Source organism: Canis lupus, chromosome 33, assembly GCF_003254725.2.
Source record: "Canis lupus dingo isolate Sandy chromosome 33, ASM325472v2, whole genome shotgun sequence".
Classification (NCBI taxonomy): Eukaryota; Metazoa; Chordata; class Mammalia; order Carnivora; family Canidae; genus Canis; species Canis lupus.
Genome location: NC_064275.1, coordinates 28666113 through 28685825, shown reverse-complemented (window position 1 = coordinate 28685825; position 19713 = coordinate 28666113). Strand labels below are relative to the sequence as shown.

The 19713-nt window shown below is 41.3% G+C and overlaps 1 protein-coding gene across 1 annotated transcript in view; it reads left to right on the top strand.

The window, feature by feature from the left end:
- Positions 1–289: 289 nt before the first annotated feature.
- SNX4 (sorting nexin 4) overlaps positions 290–19713 on the top strand; it is a 71070-nt gene continuing 51646 nt past the window's right edge. The window contains exons 1-2 of the mRNA XM_025474668.3: positions 290–470; positions 15314–15435. Coding sequence (XP_025330453.1) covers positions 330–470; positions 15314–15435 — 263 coding nt within the window. The 5' untranslated portion in view covers positions 290–329. The remainder of the gene's footprint in view (positions 471–15313; positions 15436–19713) is intronic.

Genomic DNA, 19713 nt, shown 5'->3' with positions numbered 1-19713 from the left:
CCGGCCGGGCGGGAGACGCAGGCGGAGGGCGAGGAGGTGAGACCGCGGCCTCGATTTCTGTTGAGATCCCATTTCTTGTCGCACCGGCCAGCCGCGATGGGTGCAGGCTGCCCTCGGTGTTCACCCCCTCTCCCTCCGCACCCCTCCCTCCCGCCCCCCTGCTCAGCAGCCGAGCAGCTCCTGCCCCGGGAGCCTCTCCGCCCGCGGGCGGTCAGCGGCGGGGCCGGGAAGGGGGCGGGGCCACGAGGGGGCGGGGCCAGGAGGGGCGGGCAGGAGGGCGGGGGCGCGGCGGCGCAGGCGCAGTGGGGCCGCCGCGCCGACCTGCAGCCATGGAGCAGGCACCTCCCGACGCCCCGCGGCAGTTGCAGCCGGCGCCCCTAGAGCCGCTGGGGCTCCCCGACGCGGGGCTGCAGGCCGCGGCCGGCGAGGAAGAGGAGGGGGCCCGAGAGGAGGGCCCCGCGGACGGCACGGTGAGGAGGACGGGCGGCCGGCGGCGCGGGGCCTGGTGTCGGGGCCTAGCGGGCTGCGCCGGTGGGTCGGCCGGGGAGGCCGCGGTGGCCGGGCGGGGCCGGGTGCTCGGGGCCGGGGCTGCGTGGGGAGGGGGCTGCGTGGGGAGCAGGGCCTTGGGGAGGGGGGGCTCCGTGGGAGGGGGGCTCCGTGGGGAGGGGGGCTCCGTGGGGAGGGCGGCCTCGGGGAGGGGGCTCCGTCCGTGGGGAGGGGGGCTCCGTGGGGAGGGGGCTGCGTGGGGAGCAGGGGGGCTCCGTGGGGAGCAAGGCCCTCGGGAAGGGGGGGCTCCGTGGGGAGCAGGGGGGCTCCGTGGGGAGCATGGCCCTTGGGGAGGGGGGCTCCGTGGGGAGGGGGACTCCGTGGGGAGCGGGGGAGTCCTCGGGGAGGGGGCTCCGTGGGGAGCAGGGGGGCTCCGTGGGGAGCAAGGCCCTCGGGGAGGAGGGCTCCGTGGGGAGCGGGGGGGCTCCGTGGGGACGGGGACTCCGTGGGGAGCGGGGGGGGGGTCCTCGGGGAGGGGGCTCCGTGGGGAGCGGGGGGGCTCCGTGGGGAGGGGGACTCCGTGGGGAGCGGGGGGGGGTCCTCGGGGAGGGGGCTCCGTGGGGAGCAGGGGGACTCCGTGGGGAGCAAGGCCCTCGGGGAGGAGGGCTCCGTGGGGAGCGGGGGGGGGGGGCCTCGGGGAGGGGGGCTCCGTGGGGAGGAGGGCTCCGTGGAGTGCGGGGGGGCTCCGTGGGGAGGGGGGCTCTGTGGGGAGCAGGGGGTCTCCGTGGGGAGGGGGTCTCCGTGGGGAGCAGGGGGTCTCGGGGAGGGGGCTGCATGGGGAGGGCGGCCACGGGGAGGGGGGGCTCCGTGGGGAGCAAGGCCCTCGGGGAGAGGGGCTCCGTGGGGAGCAGGGGGGCTCCGTGGGGAGCTGGGGGGGCCTCGGGGAGGGGGGCTCCGTGGGGAGGAGGGCTCCGTGGAGTGCGGGGGGGCTCCGTGGGGAGGGGGGCTCTGTGGGGAGCAGGGGGTCTCGGGGAGGGGGCTGCATGGGGAGGGCGGCCACGGGGAGGGGGGGCTCCGTGGGGAGCAAGGCCCTCGGGGAGAGGGGCTCCGTGGGGAGCAGGGGGGCTCCGTGGGGAGCTGGGGGGGCCTCGGGGAGCGCCCTGAGCCGCGGGACGGAGGAAGGGTCGGCCGCGTGGAGGCCCCGGGGCCGGCCGGGCTGCAGCAGGTGCGGCGGCGGAGCGCGGGCCCGGGGGATGCTCTGGTCGTGCGGAGGCGGCGGAAGGGAAGGGAAGGGGCCCGCGGACCACGTGGGGGCCTGAAAAGGCTGGTGGGCTCGGGGCCGCCGCCGCCAGGGAATTAAGCGACTGTCGGATTCCAGAAGAGGCACAAGTTAAACAAACTCCGCGTTTGCCCGCAGTTTCCTCGCTGGAGGCCGGGGCCGCCTTTCCCGGTGCTTCCCGGTGGAGGCCGGTCGTCCGTGGCCCTGTGCCTGCCCTGGGAAGCCCCTGGCAGCTACGGTGTTCCTTGGGTGAGGAGACGAGAAAACGCAGCATTTTGTGTCTGTGGCTGCTTGGGTTGCGAGGGTGTTTGCACGCAGAACGCGGGATAGGTAGGCCGGGGTACACGGGTGCGCGCCTGGCCCCGGGAGCAGGTGTTGGAGCTGTGACGAGGCCGCCCGTTCTTACGGTAGATGGATAAAGGGGACTTGCACTCGTTTGCTGAATGTAACTAGAAAGACTCTTTAAAAAAAAAAAAAAATTATTTATTTATTCATGAGAGACACAGAGAGAGGCAGAGACACAGGCAGAGGGAGAAGCAGGCTCCATGCGGGGAGCCCGACATGGGACTGGATCCCGGGACCCCGGGGTCACGACCTGGTCTGAAGGCAGGTGCTAAGCCGCTGAGCCACCTGGGCTGCCCTAGAAAGACTCTTAAAAAGTTTATAGAGACCAGATAACCAGGAACTTCATACATAGTAGTTAGAAGATTTGGCCTTCTTGGGGGAAATGTGGGTGCATATAGGTCACCATGAAAACTTTTTTGGGTGAATTTTAAGTTTTTCATTTAATTTTTTTCCCCCAAAATGTAGAATTATTTGTGGAAAGGTCAGGATTGCATATTAAATGTGAGAGAAGTATGTGTATTCCATAGTTCATAAATTCGGCTCCTACATGATTTGCCTTTTTTTTTTTTTTAAGATTTTATTTATTTATTCATGAGAGACACAGAGAGTGAAGCAGAGACACAGGCAGAGGGAGAAGCAGGCTCCATGCAGGGAGCCGGACGTGGGACTCGATCCCAGGACTCTAGGATCAGGCCCTGGGCTGAAGGCAGTGCTAAACTGCTGAGCCACCCGGGCATCCCCGTGATTTGCTCTTTATGCATTTCCATCTGTGACTTAGTTTTTGTGTTTCCCCTTAAAAAAACAAAACAAAACAAAATAAAGAACTTTTATTGTGAAGTACATCATCCTTGCAGAGAAGGTATCTCACAAAATAATAAGTAATTATTCCACAAAATAACTGAAGCCCTCCTGTGTTCTCCCGGGTTACAGCTTACTCCCTCCACCACAGAGGTAACCTGTAATCTGCATTTTGTATTAACTGGTTCTTTTGCTTTTCTTATATATGTTACCATATATATCCCTAAACAACGTTTTTTTTTTTTTTTTAAAGATTTTATTTATTCATGAGAGACACGGAGAGAGAGAGAGAGGCAGAGACACAGGCAGAGGGAGAAGCAGGCTCCATGCAGGGAGCCCAATGCGGGACTCGATCCCAGGACCCCAGGGTCACAACCTGAGCCAAAGGCAGACACTCAACCACTTAGCATCCCCCCCAGGCATCCCTAAACAACATATTATTTAGTTTTACTTGGTTTTGAAATTTACGTAAGTGATACAACTTTTTTGTTATTTCCTCTTAGCTCTAAATGTTTTTGGGATTCATCCAAAATGTGGCTTAATTCATTTATATTCACAACTCTGTCGTCTGCCATTTTATAGATATTCTGCAGTTGATTTCTTCTTGTGTTTACAGACATGATTACAAGATCCTTGCTTTTTCTAAAAATTACTATCGTTAACTTCTTCCATATGTCTTGGGTGCAAATGTCTAATATAGATTTAGTTGTGGGGTTGCTGGATTGTGGGTTATTAGCACATTCGACTCTAGTAGGTGATACCAAATCCCTTACCAGTTTATTTTCCCATCAGCAGTGCCTGATGCTTTCTGTCTTTATCAATACTTAATATTTTCAGACCTTAAAATGTTTGCCAATCTCTTGGGTATATGGAAAAGCAATTTTAGATTGTTTAAAAAGGCAAGGATCACATCTTTCGTTGACAACATCATGAGTTTAATTTTGATTTGATTATGATGATAAAAATTTTGTTGGAGCACCTGGCTGGCTCAGTTGGTAGAGCATGTGACTCTTGATCTCATGATTCTAAGTTCGAGCCTCGCGTTGGGTATAGAGATTACTTAACATTTTTTTAAAGATTTTTTTTTTTTTTTGGTAATTTTTTTTGGTGAAAGCCTTTAGATAATTAACATGAAGTCACAACTGTAGTATAAACTCCGTTTATCTTAATTTAAAAGTGATTATAAATACCTCATTAAAAAACTTATGTATATTCACTTTAAGATATTTGAAAACCCAAAGATGCTATCCTACAGTAAAAATTGTATTACCTGACATTTTAGGAAAATGTTTGTAAATGTACCATTCATCAGTGACCAGACTTCTGGGGCTTTTCTTTTCTTTTTTTAAGATTTTATTTATTTGTTCATGAGAGATACAGAGAGAGAGGCAGAGACATAGGCAGAGGGAGAAGCAGGCTCTGGTCCGACCCTGGGATTACCACCTGAGCTGAAGGCAGATGCTCAACCACTGAGCCACCCAGGCGCCCCAACCTATGGGGTTTCGTTTCGTTTTCTTTTCTTTTTTTCTTTTCTTTTCTTTTCTTTTCTTTTCTTTTCTTTTCTTTTCTTTTCTTTTCTTTCTTTTCTTTTCTTTTCTTTCTTTTCTTTCTTTCTTTCTTTTCTTTTTTTTTTTTTTTAAGATTTTATTTATTTATTCATGAGAGACAGAGAGAGAGGCACAGACACAGACAGAGGGAGAAACAGGCTTCATGCAGGGGGTCCGACATGGGACTCCATCCCAGGGCTCCAGGATCACACCCTGGGCCGAAGGTGGTGCTAAACTGCCGAGCCACCCATATGGGGTTTCTTAAAGCAGTTCCCTATAGTGATTTTTTTTTTTTAAGATTTTTATTTTATTTATTCATAGAGACACAGGACACAGAGAGAGAGAGAGGCACAGACACACACAGGCAGAGGGAGAAGCAGGCTCCATGCAGAGATCCCGGGTCTCTAGGATCACGCCCTGGGCGGCAGGCGGTGCTAAACTGCTGCGCCACTGGGGCTGCCCTAATTTAGTGATTCTAAATGGATTTGTCTAGTCCATTTGGACGAATATTTTCAGAATCAATTATTTCAGAATTGAGTTTAAACACATACATTCACTTATACTGTATGTTTTGTCTCCTTCCTGTCAAAACCCCCAAGTCCACCCCTAGAGGGTCATCTACTCCCTTTCCATCTTTTTTTTTTTTAATTTTTAAAAATTTATTTTAAGATTTTATTTTTAAGTAATCTCCATACCCAATATGAGGCTTGAACTCATGACTCTGATATCAAGAGCTGTGGTATGCTGTACCAACTGAGACAGCCAGGCGCCCCTACTCTTTCCTCTTCTATCTCCTCTTCTCCAGTTGAGAAGTATTGCAATAACCTTTACCATGTTATTGCTGTTATTGATAGGACTGTGGTCTGAGCAGAAAGATAAGTTAGATTTGTTGTTTGTGTGTGCAATGGACAGTAAGCTCTACTTTTCATTTAATTCTGTAATTTGGGGATCCCTGGGTGGCTCAGCGGTCTAAACCTGAGCTCAGGTCATGATCCTGGAGTCCCGGGATCAAGTGTCACGTTGGGCTCCCTGCATGGAGCCTGCTTCTCCCTCTGCCTGGGTCTCTACCTCTCTCTCTCTGTCTCTCATGAATAAATAAATAAAATCTTAAAAAAAAAATCTGTAAATTACCCCCAAAAGACAGATAAAGATGGGGAAGCAGAGGTTCAGAGAGAAGTAATTTTGCCAAGGTCACAAGTGAGTCAGTGGTATGGCTGGGATTTGAGCCCAGGTCGTCCTGGCTTTGGAATCAGTGCTCTTTCCAGTAAGCCATGCTGCTTCATTCCAAGGAAAAAAAGTTAAAAATAGATTTGTTCATTGCTTCGATACTGGATTTAAGTGTTTTAGTTTAAGTTGCAATTTTAAGGAGAAAAAGGGTGAAAGATGTGTGGATTTATCAAGCAGTTTTGTACCACAAAAATATCTGTGCAGATGGTGTGTGGAGATGCAGAAAGCTTGCCTCATCGTAATTATTTTTGACTACAGACTTGAGCAGTAATTTATACCAGTTGCCCCGAGGGGTAACTTTGAAAACCCAAAGATGTAATAGAAACAATCACTGCCTGAATCTCAAATCTACTTTGGTTTTAAATGTCACTAATCAAGACTTTTAAAATTCTGCTATCAGCTCTTCTGTAGTCTTATTTTTCTTTCTGTGAGTCCTTCAGTCCTTTTCCTTTCCATTGTTGGATGAGAAGTCTCTTTTTTTTCCTTTCATACTTTCTCCCCTGTCGGGAAGAGTGCATTTCTTTTAAAGTATTGTCAGTCTATTTAAAATAATTTAGAAAATGGAAAAATGAGAGAGGAATCCAACCTCCAAGAAAGTAGCAATTAGTCCTGGCAGAAGAGGGATGAAACAGCAAGGGAATGGAAGCAAGAGAACTTTTTTCAGGCCAGAAGATTCCATTGCATTGAGAGTTAAGTGTTTGTCCGGAGAAAATTCATTGCCTGAGGGAGTCATGAGTGATTTTTCAGGGAGTGCACTCTAGGCCTGGGAGTACCCGTGGGGGCAAAGAGTTCTTGTGCAACTGGTGCCACAACATCTTCACCATTGGCGGCAGAGAGTTCTGAGTGTGAGCAAGGTTTGAAGCTTGTGCGGGTGAGAATAGCATGAAAAAGGAAAAGAAAATATACAGGCGTAGTTACAGAATATACCTGTTCAGTAGCAGGTGATTAAATCACATTCGAGAACTTTTTTTCTCGGGCAGCCCAGGTGGCTCAGTGGTTTAGCACCACCTTCAGCCCAGGGTGTGATCCTGGGGTCCCGGGATCGAGTGCCGCGTCGGGCTCTCTGCATGGAGCCTGTTTCTCCCTCTGCCTATGTCTCTGCCCACCCCTCTGTCTCTCATGAATAAATAAATAAAATCTTAAAAAAAAAAAAAAGTTTTTCCTCATTTTCTACCCTCAGTAGCTCTCAGATTTTTTTTTAACGCAGATTTTTTTCAAAGGTGACTCACAGTACAAAATACAATTTCTTTTTTTTTAATTAATTTATTTTTTATTTTTTTTTTTCAAAATACAATTTCTACATCCTAATCACATACATATCCTTCTATATGTAAGTGTTGTTCCAGGAGGCAATACTTGATCATTACTTCATGTAGTACCCTCTGACCTTCTTCTATTTATTATTATTATTATTTATTTATTTTTTTAAATTTTTATTTATTTATGATAGTCACACACAGAGAGAGAGAGAGGCAGAGACATAGGCAGAGGGAGAAGCAGGCTTCATGCACCGGGAGCCCGACGTGGAATTCGATCCCGGGTCTCCAGGATTGCGCCCTGGGCCAAAGGCAGGCGCTAAACTGCTGCGCCACCCAGGGATCCCTTCTTCTATTTATTATTAAAAAGAAATAATGATCACAAACCACAAATTGATATCATGAACCATGAATGTATTGTGACTCAGTTTGGAAAATTGTTCAGCCTTATGTATTTTATTCTTTTTAAAAAAGTTTTTATTTATTTATTTGGCAGAGAGGGTGCAGGGCACAAGGGGGAGCAGTAGGCTCCCTGCTGAGCAGAGAGCCTGATACGGGGCTCCATCCCAGGACCCTGGGGTCATGATCTGAGCCAAAGACAAATGCTTAACTGACTGAGCTACCCATGTGCCCCTTATATATTTTATTTTAAATAAAAATTAATGTTTTATAAATTATTGTTATATTTTTTTAAAGATTTATTTATTCATTCATTCATGAGAGACAGAGAGAGAGAGGCAGAGACACAGGCAGAGGGAGAAGCAGGCTCCATGCAGGGAGCCCGATGCGGGATTCGATCCCGGGTCTCCAGGATCAGGCCCTGGGCCAACCACTGAGCCACCCAGGCATCCCCATTGTTGTTTTTAAAATACATATTTTTATAGATAAAAAAGCACAAGAAAACAGGTCATGTATTTTAACTGTATTTTTCTTAGTATCTATAACTGATAAGGTTTACTCTTAGGCTAAGTAAAGACATTATTTTTAACATATTACCTGCTACATTTGACCATTGTAGATGGATACCCTAACCAAGGAAAGTAAATTCTTTGGGTAGCTGTTAAACTTAAGATCTTTGATTTGTTTCAGTAACACAGAAGCATCAAATCTAGAAAAAAAGATTGTAAGGAAGTACACCAACAATAGTATATTAACTGGTTACTGCTGGGTTGTGGGATACAAATGATTAATATTTACGTAACTTTTCCTTTATTTTTCAATTTTTATACATTAAGAGTATATTATTTTCATAATTAAAAAAACTTAAACCCAGGCAACTTTTAGAACTCTTTACCTCCATTAACTCATTAAATGTTCCTAATGTTATGAGGTAAGTACTCTTATCCCCATTTTACAGATGAGGAAACTGAGGCAGAGAGATTAAAAAATTAGCCCAGAGTTACACAGCTAATCTGTGGCTGAGATGGGATTCAAATTCTGGCAAACTGGCCCTTAATCTGAGGGTGAATTGATTCTTGGCTCTTCTAATCATCAACTTTTATTTTTTTCTGATTTCCAGTTATTTTGATTACTTACTTGGTCTGATGCTACACTGATTTCTTTTGATTTCAGTTTACTCGTGTGTGTCCATGTTGTAATTTTTATGCCTTGTGTTATATTTTAGATCTTTCTCTCTTTTACCATAGGGAATTTAAAACATTTGCATTATCCTAACTGGCTTTATTTTTAGTTGATTTTCTTCTCTGAGGTTTCATACTTTCTTATTTTGGTTTTATTTTTGCGTTTTTCCTTTGTGGGCGATAATTTCTTTGGTTTTATCCTCCGTAATGATTTGGAAGGCATGTATCTTTGTTTTTTTCTCCCCCCAAACATAACTGAAATAAAAATTATGTGCATAAAATGATTATTTTAAAACTTTTGAAATTAACTTACAGAAGTGTCACCAAATTTATAAGCAAGGGCAGTATGAAGATCCTTTTTCCCATGAGCTATTTGATAGTGAACCAGTATCATATTCCCTCATCTCATTCCCAAAACTTTCAGTATGAGGGGTGTCTGGCTGGCTCAGTCAGTAGAACCTGCTACTCTTGATCTTGGGGTTGTGAGTTTGAGCCCCACGTTGGGTATAGAGATTACTAAAAACCTTTCTGTATTTAGGGGCAAACAAGGACATTGTCCTATGTAGCCGCAATACTGCCATCAAAAATCAGGAAAATAACATTGATGAATGACTACTATCTCATCCTCAAACTTTGTTTAAATTTTGCCAGTTGCTCCAGTAGTTTTCTTCACAGCAAAATAATCCAGTCCAGACCCATGTATTGCATTTAATTGTGTTGTCTCTTTAGTCTCCTTCAGTCTGGCAGAGTTTCTTAGTCTTTGCTTTGGTGACTTTGACTCTTTTGAAGATTAGAAACCAGTTATTTTGTAGAATGCCTCTCAATTTGGGTTTGCTTGATGTTTTCTTATAATTAAATTCAGGTTATGCTGCTTTTGCAGAAATTGCCACGAAAGTGATGCTGTGTTCTGGTTGCATCTTAAGAGTTTCACACGTGATTTGTATTTGCCCAGTACTTTGGAATCACTTTTATTTCCAGTCATCTTCAATATCAAGTTTCTCTTGACCCTTTTGTAATTAATATTTTGTAGGACATACATTGGAACTGAAAATATCTTGTTCCTCATCAGACTTTCTATTTGTCTATTTCAGTGGACTCAGATTTTATTTTAAATAACTTTATTAAGGTATAGTTTATATACCATAAAATTCACTCGTAAGTATCTAATTCAGTAATTTTTAGTAAATTTAGAGTTATGCAACCATCACCACAATCCAGTTTTAGAACATTCCTATCATCCCCCCAAATTCCCTCTTTCCTTTGTGGTTAATCTCCTTTCCCACTCCTAGCTATAGGTAACCACTGTCTGCTTTCTGTATAAATTTGGGTTTTTTTGTATTTCATACAAATAGAATCATACAATATGTTGTCTTTTGAGTCTGGCTTATATTTACAATATTTTTGAGGTTCAACCATGTTATAGCATATATGAGTTCCTTTTTAATATTGTATAATATTTGATTGTATGAATATATCACATTTTGTTAATCTATTCACTATTATATGGATATTGGGGTTGTTTTCAGTTTTTAGCTGTTATGAATTGAGTTGAACTGTGATCATTCACCCATATACAGCCTTTTTTTTTTTTTTTTTTTTTTAAAGATTTATTTATTCATTCAGAGAGAGCGAAGAGAGAGGCAGAGACACAGGTGGAGGGAGAAGCAGGCTCCGTGCAGGAAGCCCTATGTGGGTCTCGATGCTGGGTCTCCAGGATCACACCCCAGGCTGCAGGCGGCGCCAAACCGCTGCGCCACCAGGGCTGCCCCCCATATACAGTCTTTGTGTGGACGTATGTTTGCATTTCTCTGGAGTTAAGATTTGTAGGAGTGTAATTAATGGGTTATGTGGTCAATTTATGTTTGGTTTTTTAGTTTCTTTTTTCAGTAATCTCTACATACAACATGAAATTTGCTTTAGCTTTTAATTTTTTTTTTTAAAGATTTATTTGAGAGAGAGAGGGAGAGAGAGAGAGTGCTTATGCACGAGCAGTGGGAGGGATGGAAAGAGAAGCAAACTCCCTGCTGAGTGGGGAGCCCAATGTAATGCTCAGTCCTAGGACCACAAGACCATGAACTGAAGTAATGCCTAGCTGACTGGCCATCCAGGCCCCCCAGGTACCCCTCTTTTATGGTGTCCTTTGAAGAGTAAAAGTTTTAATTTTGATGAGGTCTAGTATATCCCTTTTTTCTTTTATGGATTGTGCTCTTGGTATTATATCTAAGAACTTGTGCATATCCCAAGATCACAAAGATTTTTCTTCTAGGAGAAAAAAGATATTTTTTCTAGGAGAAAAATCTCCCAGATTCTCTTAGAAAATCCTAGATTTTTTTCTAGAAATTTCAGTTTTAGCTCTTATATCTGGGCCATTTTGAGTTAATTTCTGCCTATACTGTGAGTTAAATGGCCTAAATCTTTTTTTCTTTCTTTCCTTTTTTTTTTTTTTTTTTTTAAGATTTTATTTATTTATTCATGAGAGACACAGAGAGAGAGAGAGGCAGAGACACAGGCAGAGGGAGAAGCAGGCTCCATGCAGGGGGCCGGACGTGGGACTCGATCCTGGGACTCCAGGATCACGCCCTGGGCCGAAGGCAAGCGCTAAACCGCTGAGCCACCCAGGGAATCCCTTTTTTCCTTTATTGACATATAGACCTTTGGTGGTTTCAGCACCATATGTTGAAAGACTCTCCATTCACTACTGACTTGCCTTTGTGTGTGTGTGTGTTTTTTTTAATTAGGTGACCTAAAAAAAAAAAAAATCAATTGACCTTAAATGTAAGGGTTTATCTCTGGATTCTCAGTTCTGTTCCATTGATTTTCCTTTTGCCAGTACTATACTCACTGTCTTGGTTACTTTCACTTTTTAAAAAGTTTTGAAATTGAGTCCTGCAACTTGTCCAAACTTGTTTTAGCTATTATAGATCCTTTGTATTTCCATATAAATTTAGGAATAGTTTATCAGTTTCTACAAAAAATCCTGCTAGGATTTTTGAAGGAACAGTATGTTAATATGTTTAAAGATTTCAAGCATGTCCTGTGCATGATGCTCCTTTGTCATTTGGGATTTATTGTGAAGTCTAAGGCAGATTTGATATTTATTCTTTTGTGGTGGTCTTGTTTCTTATTTTTCTGCCTTAGTCTTGTTGGGATGTTTAAATTTTCCAGTTCATTCTACATGAACCACATGCCTTTCAGTTTGAAAACTTAGAACTTTATTTCAGTCCAGGAAAGATTTTGTTTGCTTGTTTCTTTTTCTTTTAAATTACCCTGGTGATCATTATTTCTGTTCTTTGTCTTCTAATTTCTCTTTAAGAGCCAACATGAGTTAAATGTTGGTTCTTTGGGGTTTTTCTAATTGTTTTAAATCATTTTTACCTGTTTTTGGATCTTTTTTTTCCATCACCATTCTGTGGAAGCTTCTCAACTATGTCATATTTTTACTGACTTGATTTCTTGCACTGTCAGTTTTACTGCCCAGATATATATTTTATTTTTCTTTGCATTGTTCTTTTCTGATTAGCTCAACCTCCATCTCAACTGGCCTTTTTTTTTTTTTTTTTTGCCGGTTTTATCTTTTTCCTGTAATTTTCAATGTAACAATAAACATTTTTTTAGTGTGTGATTTAAATAAAATTAAATCAAATGCTATAAATACTGACTCTTAATATTTAATCCATAAAGTTATATTAAAGGTTAGCTTTCATTTTGTCTTTAATCTTAAAGAAGGTCACTATGCGGGCTAAGAATTCTTCATGCAAGCCGTGAACTCCTGAAGTGTCAGGCATCAAGTTTCTTTCCATTGCTAATGACTGGCATGGTACATACTTAAGACATGTTTATTGAATTAATAGTTTCTTATAGTTCTTATCACTTTTTTTTCTTTTTATCACTTTTATCTGCTTTTTACTGTTTGTTTCTTAATGGTTTGCAACATTTTTAAAACTTTAAATGGATTGTATTCATTTTCTTTGAGTATTCATTCTTTGAGTTGGAAATAAAGAATTTCATTAGTCTTTTAAGTATGTCCCTCTTCCACATTTATTTATTTAGTCTTAGGTAGAAAGTAGTGACTCACATGTCAAACATCTACATTTGGGACATTATTCCTTGAGTCAGAGTATAGCATCACTCTTTCTTGAATGATATTCTTTACTCTGATGAGAAATCTGCTTTGAATATATCTAAACTGATTCTGTCTCTCTTTAAAACATGTCCCTTGGCTCATCTTCCAGTCGTCAGTCTTATCTCTAAATTTGTTGAATGTATCCTAACAATTATGCTTCTAGTTGGGTTATTCTTGGCACTTTCTGCGCTTTACTGAGAGGATAAGCAATTTATATCATCTTCCAAGTCCTTAACGTTGTTATTGTTGTGTTCCTGTTTTCATTCTTTAGCTGATTTTATTCTTTTTTTTTTTTTCCTTCTCTGTAATTGGATGGCATGAGGGTAAATTCATGACTCATATGCATTATCTTTTTGGCTGGAGAGATAATTTGCTTTATCAGTCGTGTTTACAATATTGGAGGGATTTTTCACTGGAGTAGATGGTGGTAAATCAAAGTGTTTGGCTATGGGCCAAAGTTATTATTTATAATTATATGTGTATCTCAACCATCGAGGGCTTCATAAACATGATGTTGGGTGTTTTGTGCTTATATGATTTCTTGAACTTTCTTTTGTTTTTTTAAAGATTCTATTTATTTGAGAGAGTCCGCACATGAGCCTGGGGGGAAGGATAAAGGGAGAGAGAGAGAGTCAGACTTCCTGCTGAGCAAGGAACCTCATGTGGGGCTTGGTCCCAATACCCAGGATCATGACCTGAGCCGAAGGCAGATGCTTAACCAGCTGAGCCACCCAGGTGCCCCTTGAAATTTCTTTTGGTGGAAATACTTCTTTGTTTTCTCTCAGTACCTAAACATACAGCTTATACTTTATAAAAATGTCTTACTTGACAACTGAGTGATTTCTGTTTTTCAACTAATAATTTCATTGGGTTGGTTCTTAGTTCTCTGTCCTTTTTATCATCGTTTAGCATTTTTATCTTCTCACTTTTTTTTCAGCATTTTGGGGGCACTTAAATCATTAATTTATTCATCATTTAATTTTTTATAGTATCACATAGCTTTTTTCTCTCCTTATATAGCACATGGGTTTAATTTTCTGTATAAATCATCACCATGGGTTTTACTATAGTTTTTTCTCTTATGTTTTGATGCATCCATCTTTCTACTTCTACTTTCTACTTCTGTCTTTCTACTTTCTACTTCTGTCTCTTGTTAACCTCATAATAAAGAGCCACAGTGGGAGGCAAACAAGTGTTTTTTGGGATCAAAGAATTGCAGTTGGGGAATACAGTTTCAGTAGAAACCCAAATGGTATCTTGCTTCTAGGGTGAAAGTAAGGAGCTTTTATAAGAAAAAAGAAAGGATGGGGGCAGGTACGTGAGTTAAGAGAAAAAAAGGGCTAAACTCTTAATTATACATTATTTTACTACAGATTCTACAGTATCTACAGATACAGATTTACTACAGATTCTGTCTTCAGAAAGTCCATAATCTTGTGGACTTGTTCTCCTGCTGACATATCAAGCAGTTGCTTAAAACATTTACTGTTTTGCCTAGTCCAAAGGTTTTTGCCTGGTACAAACAGAGGAATAAGGCCATTTCTCTGTAGTGGTCACTTGGCTCCCTTTTAAAATGGTTCCATTCATATCAGTTTTTCATGTTTGTCTTTACAAATTGCCCCCAGCTAGAATGTAGTGCAGTATTTTTTATTAAAACCCACCTCTGAATTCTGAGAGAGAACAAAGGGAAAAAAAACCCAAAGAGCAGTTATCACATGGTCTCATTTTGTCTTCCTTGTTTATACTTGGAGTTAGCTGGCATTTTTAAGAACCTTCCTCAGTGGCACACTTTGCACACATAACAGCCTTTGAACCAATAGGGGTATGTGTATTGTTCTTTTTGGTTCGTCAGCATAAGCCTGGGGATGGTTTAGCAGGAATAGAAAGGGGTCTGCTCTTAAACTTGCTGCTGTCTCACAGTTGGAGCTTATTAACCACTGCCAAAATGTTTAGCGAATTTAAAGTTGGATATAATAAAAAAATAAAACTAAAGTTGAATCTAAAATGACTTCTGTTATTTTATTTTATTTTTTTTGTATTTAAATTTAATCTGAAAATCTTGCCTTTTGGCACATGTATAGTGTTTTCTTTTTGAGAGATTGAGATTCGACTTTGGTAAAACTGAAAATTAGATTTTAATTTGTTTTTAAAAGACTTTATTCGTGAGAGACACAGAGAGGCAGAGACACAGGCAGAGGGAGAAGCAGGCTCCCTTGGGGGAACCCAATGTGGCGCTTGATCCCAGGATGCCAGGATCATGACCTGAGCCAGAGGCAGATGTTTAACCATTGTGCCACCAATCCATCCCTAGATTTTAGTATTGAGGATTATTCATCTTTGTATAAAATGTTTTTAGATTTTTTTTCTTAGGCACTTCTATATTGATTGATTTTTTTTTTTGATTGATTCTTGGTCACACAAAATGTTTATGTTTTAATAATTAAATATGTAATACATGTTAAAATAGCTTTTAGAAGAGTTTGATATGCTACAAAATGCTGCTAATGAGATATATATCATTTGCTATTATCATTTAGCAAGACTTTGCAACTCAAGAAATAGAAGAAATTTGCTTGAAATACCTACCAATAATGGATTTTATTACAGTCGCTGTTTTTTTTCAAATACTGTCTTAAAGTTTTATTATTGTTCTTCCATTTGTTTTTGCCCAGATGACTGAAAATAATTTTTGGTTGAAGAAGATAGAAATTAGTGTTTCAGAAGCAGAAAAGCGAACTGGAAGAAATGCCATGAACATGCAGGAAACATATACTGCTTACCTCATTGAAACAAGGTAGGTGATAAGAATTAGGCCTAGATTTAGATAGAAAAAGTTTTGTCTGGTAGCTATTGATGCAGATTATGTTATATAATGGAATTGTTTATAGGTCATTGTCTTTTTAGATATTGTTTTTTTTTTAAAGATTTATTTATGATAGATATAGAGACACAGGAGGAGGGAGAAGCAGGCTCCATGCTGGGAGCCTGACGTGGGAATCGATCCCGGGACTCCAGGATCGCGCCCTGGGCCAAAGGCAGGCACTAAACCACTGAACACCCAGGGATCCCCCTCTTTTTTTTTTTTTTTTTTTTTTTTAAAAAGAGAGCATCTGAGTTGGAAGGGGCAGATGGAGAGAGAGAGAATCCCACCACACTGAGTGTGGAGCCTGGCAAGGTGCTCAATCTCACAATCCTGAGATCATGACCTGAACTGAAATCAAGAGTCAGATACCCAAATGACTGAGCCATCCAGGTGCCCCTGTTTCTTTACTTTTTTTTTTTTTTTTTTAAGATTTTATTTATTTGTGTGAGAGAGAGAATGAGTGGGGGGAAGGAGAGGGAGAAGCAGATGCTCAGCTGAGCAGGGAGCCCAGTGTGGGGCTTGATCCCAGGACCTGGGATCATGACCTGAGCTGAAGGCAGATGGATTCTTAACTGAGCCACCCAGGCACCCCTGTTTCTTTACTTTATAGCAGGTAAACAGTTGTGTCTTTTGGTAGAAGATTCTTGATAGCTGTATTTTAATGCACTTGTGTTGGAGGTAGAGAGAAGGTTAGTAGAATACTTTTGGGATCGGAAATGTTACTTGACACATGCTTTGGTAGAATTTTTGTTGTTCGATATAACAGTTTTGGGAAAGGAGACCAGGTTCCCAGGTATGCATGAAGTGGACTTAGGTAAGTAAGATGGTTAGCAGAGAAGTTTAGGAGGAGAGAAGGAGAGATTATGGTTTAAGTCATTAAGAATTTAACAGGAAAGAATTGATTGAGACTAGAACTTTAAACTGGGATAAAATTGAAAAGAGTAAATTGTAGAGTAAGAAACCAAAACTCACCAGGAAAATTGTCTTTTACCTCATAAGGAAAAAGTTAAAGGAATTAGACTGTTTTGTGTAGAGAAAGTCAAGATAAGACTCTTATTTTTTTTTGAAGATTTTATTTATTTATTCATGAGAGAGACAGAGAGAGAAACAGAGACACAGGCAGAGGGAGAAGCAGGCTCCATGCGGGGAGCCTGATGTGGGACTTGAACCTGGGAATCCAGAATCACACCCTGAGCCGAAGGCACGCGCTCAACCGTTGAGCCACCCAGGGATCCCTTATTTTGCTAGTTATAAACAGTTTATGTAAAGGTTGTATACTAACTGGTCCTTTCTCTCTGCAGAGACTGAGCAAAAATGCTTTCAGTTAAAATATAGACATATGTGAGATTTTTTTTACAACCAATAAAATAAAATAAAACTACCAGATATAGATAGATATAACCATGTTTTAATGTGAATACATTCTTAAAGGAAAAAAATTTTTAAGCCCCACATTTCCATGGATTTACCAAAAGTAATTGAGCTTGTCTTAAGGCTGAACACTGTGACTTTTTAAGGCTTTCTCCAGGTCTGTATTTCTACACAGAGTTAAAATCTTGGTAAATGTTTAACCTATAAGCAGTTCTGAAAGTTGTCTTTGTAAGTGTAGTTTTCCTTCCTCCACCAAAAAGATAAAAAAACAACAGAGAAAGAATCTTCCCAAAACGAGAGAAAATTTATGTACAATAGAAACTTTGGGAACAGTAAGAGGTAAGGTCAGTCTTTTTAAAATCAGGTCACTTTTGGTTTTGTTTTGTTTTTTTTAAGTTTTTCTTTAAATTCCAGTTAACATACAGTGTTATGTTGGTTTCAGGTATACAATACAGTGATTCAGCAGTTCCATATATCACCCTGTGCTCCTCACAAGTGCACTCCTAAATCACCTATTTAACACATTCTGCTACCAAAACTAGGTCATTTTGTGACATATGTATCTATATATGTGTGTCACGGAGATTTAAAAAAATTTTTTTTTAATTAAGTAGTCTCTTCACCCAGGATGGGGCTTTACTTACAACCCTGAGATCAAGAGTTGCATGCTCTGCTGACTGAGCCAGCCAGACATCCCTTACAGAGATTTTTAAAGTGATTTAAAAAAATTTGGTCCTATTAGAGGGTTTTGTTTCTTTTTCTTTCTTAAAGTTAAATTAGCCATTTGAAAAAAATCATACTTTAGAAATTAGTGTTAACTTTAGCTTTCTCAGTAAATTATTTTTTCCTGTCTTCTTTTTACTCTTGAGGTATAATTGACATATAACTTCATAATAGTTTCAGATACACAACATTACATTGCAGTATTTGTATGTATTGTGAAGTGATCATAAGTCTACTTAATGTCTGTCACCATATAGTTATAAAAAATTTTTTCTTGTAATGAAAACTTGAGATTTTCTCTTAGCAACTTTTAAATATGCAATACAGTATTAACTGTAGTCACTGTTCTATAAGTTCTTAAATATAAAACTAAAAAGGATATTTTTATTTTTAGTGTTATTTTATCACCCAATTGAGCAATGAAATTAGCTGTTGATTACTTTTACTGCTGGAAGAGAATCTTGATTTGAATACTCTAGAATGACTTATAATTGTTCACTTTTGACTTTGAACTGAATAGAGCATCATAATTTATAACAGGGTTAGAAGTGACCATACTTGAGTAATGTAGCTATCCTCTGAATAAATATTTAAGTGGATCATTGGTAAATGTGTGGTACACAGGAGAATTATTGGGTTTACTTTCACCATTGAATTTCATTATAAATTTATTTATCTTCCACAATTTTTTTCATGAAATCATAAATTTAAGACCGTGATTCTTAAACTTAAAAGTACATAGGAATCACTTGAAGCATTTTTAAGCTGCAGGGTTTTGAGTAAGGTCCAGGAATTTACATTTTTAACCAAAGCTCCAGATGTTTTTTATACAGGTAGACCATGGATCATACTTTTTTTTTTTTTTTTTTTAAGATTTTATTTATTTATTCAGGAGAGACACAGAGAGAGGCAGAGACACAGGCAGAGGGAGATGCAGGCTCCATGCAGGGAGCCTGATGTGGGACTCGATCCCAGGACCCCAGGATCATGCCCTGGGCCATAGGCAGGCGCTTAACTGCTGAGCCACCCAGGCGTCCTGGATCATACTTTTAATTATCTTTTTTTTTAAGATTTATTTTTATTTATTTATTTATGATAGACATAGAGAGAGAGGCAGAGACACAGAAGGAGGGAGAAGCAGGCTCCATGCCGGGAGCCTGAAGTACAGAGGCTTTATATTTCAAGATAGCCAAATTTATCTTTATTCTTTATGATTTGTCGTTTCCCTATTTTAAGAAATTCTGCCTATTTCCTATAATATGGATACTCACTTTGAGAAATACGGTTTTTGAATAGATTATTTTATAAGTACAGTATCCCTATGGTTGACTGACCTTCAACAACTACAGAATCCTCAAATTTCTGAATTTATTATTTTTTTATTTTTTTTATTTTCTTATTTTTTACTTTTTAAAGATTTTATTTATTCATGAGAGAGAGAGAGAGAGGCAGAGACACAGGCAGAGGGAGAAGCAGGCTCCATGCAGGGAGCCTGATGTGGGACTCAATCCTGGGACTCCAGGATCAGGCCCTGGGCTGAAGGCGTGCTAAACCGCTGAGCCACCCAGGCTGCCCCAAATTTCTGAATTTAATCACATAGGATTCTTATGCAGATAATCTTGGACAGATATGAATATTATTGATCCTTGATATATTTTTAAAATTTTATTTATTTATTCCTGAGAGACACAGAGCGAGCGGCAGAGACACAGTCAGAGGGAGAAGCAGGCTCCCTGCAGGGAGCCCGATGCGGGACTCAATCCCGGAACCCCAGGATCACAACCTGAGCCAAAGGCAGACACTCAACCACTGAGCCACCAAGGCATCCCTGAGCCTTGATATTTAAAAGTTCAACTTTATCATCTAGCTTACCTACCTACTCTTTAGGTAGAAGTAGAAAGTCCATAGTGTTACAGTTTTGTAGGCTAAGATTAATAAGGCTAAAGTCACTGGTTTTTAATTTCTCCAGAGATTTTATGTTTTTCTCTTCATTAAGTATGAACCCCCCCTTTTTTTTTTTGAAACCGTTTTAAGGTAGATAAAAATTTGGCTCTTCTAGGGCATCTGGGGGGCTCAGTGGTTGAGCGTTTGCCTTTGGCTCAGGCCGTGATCCTG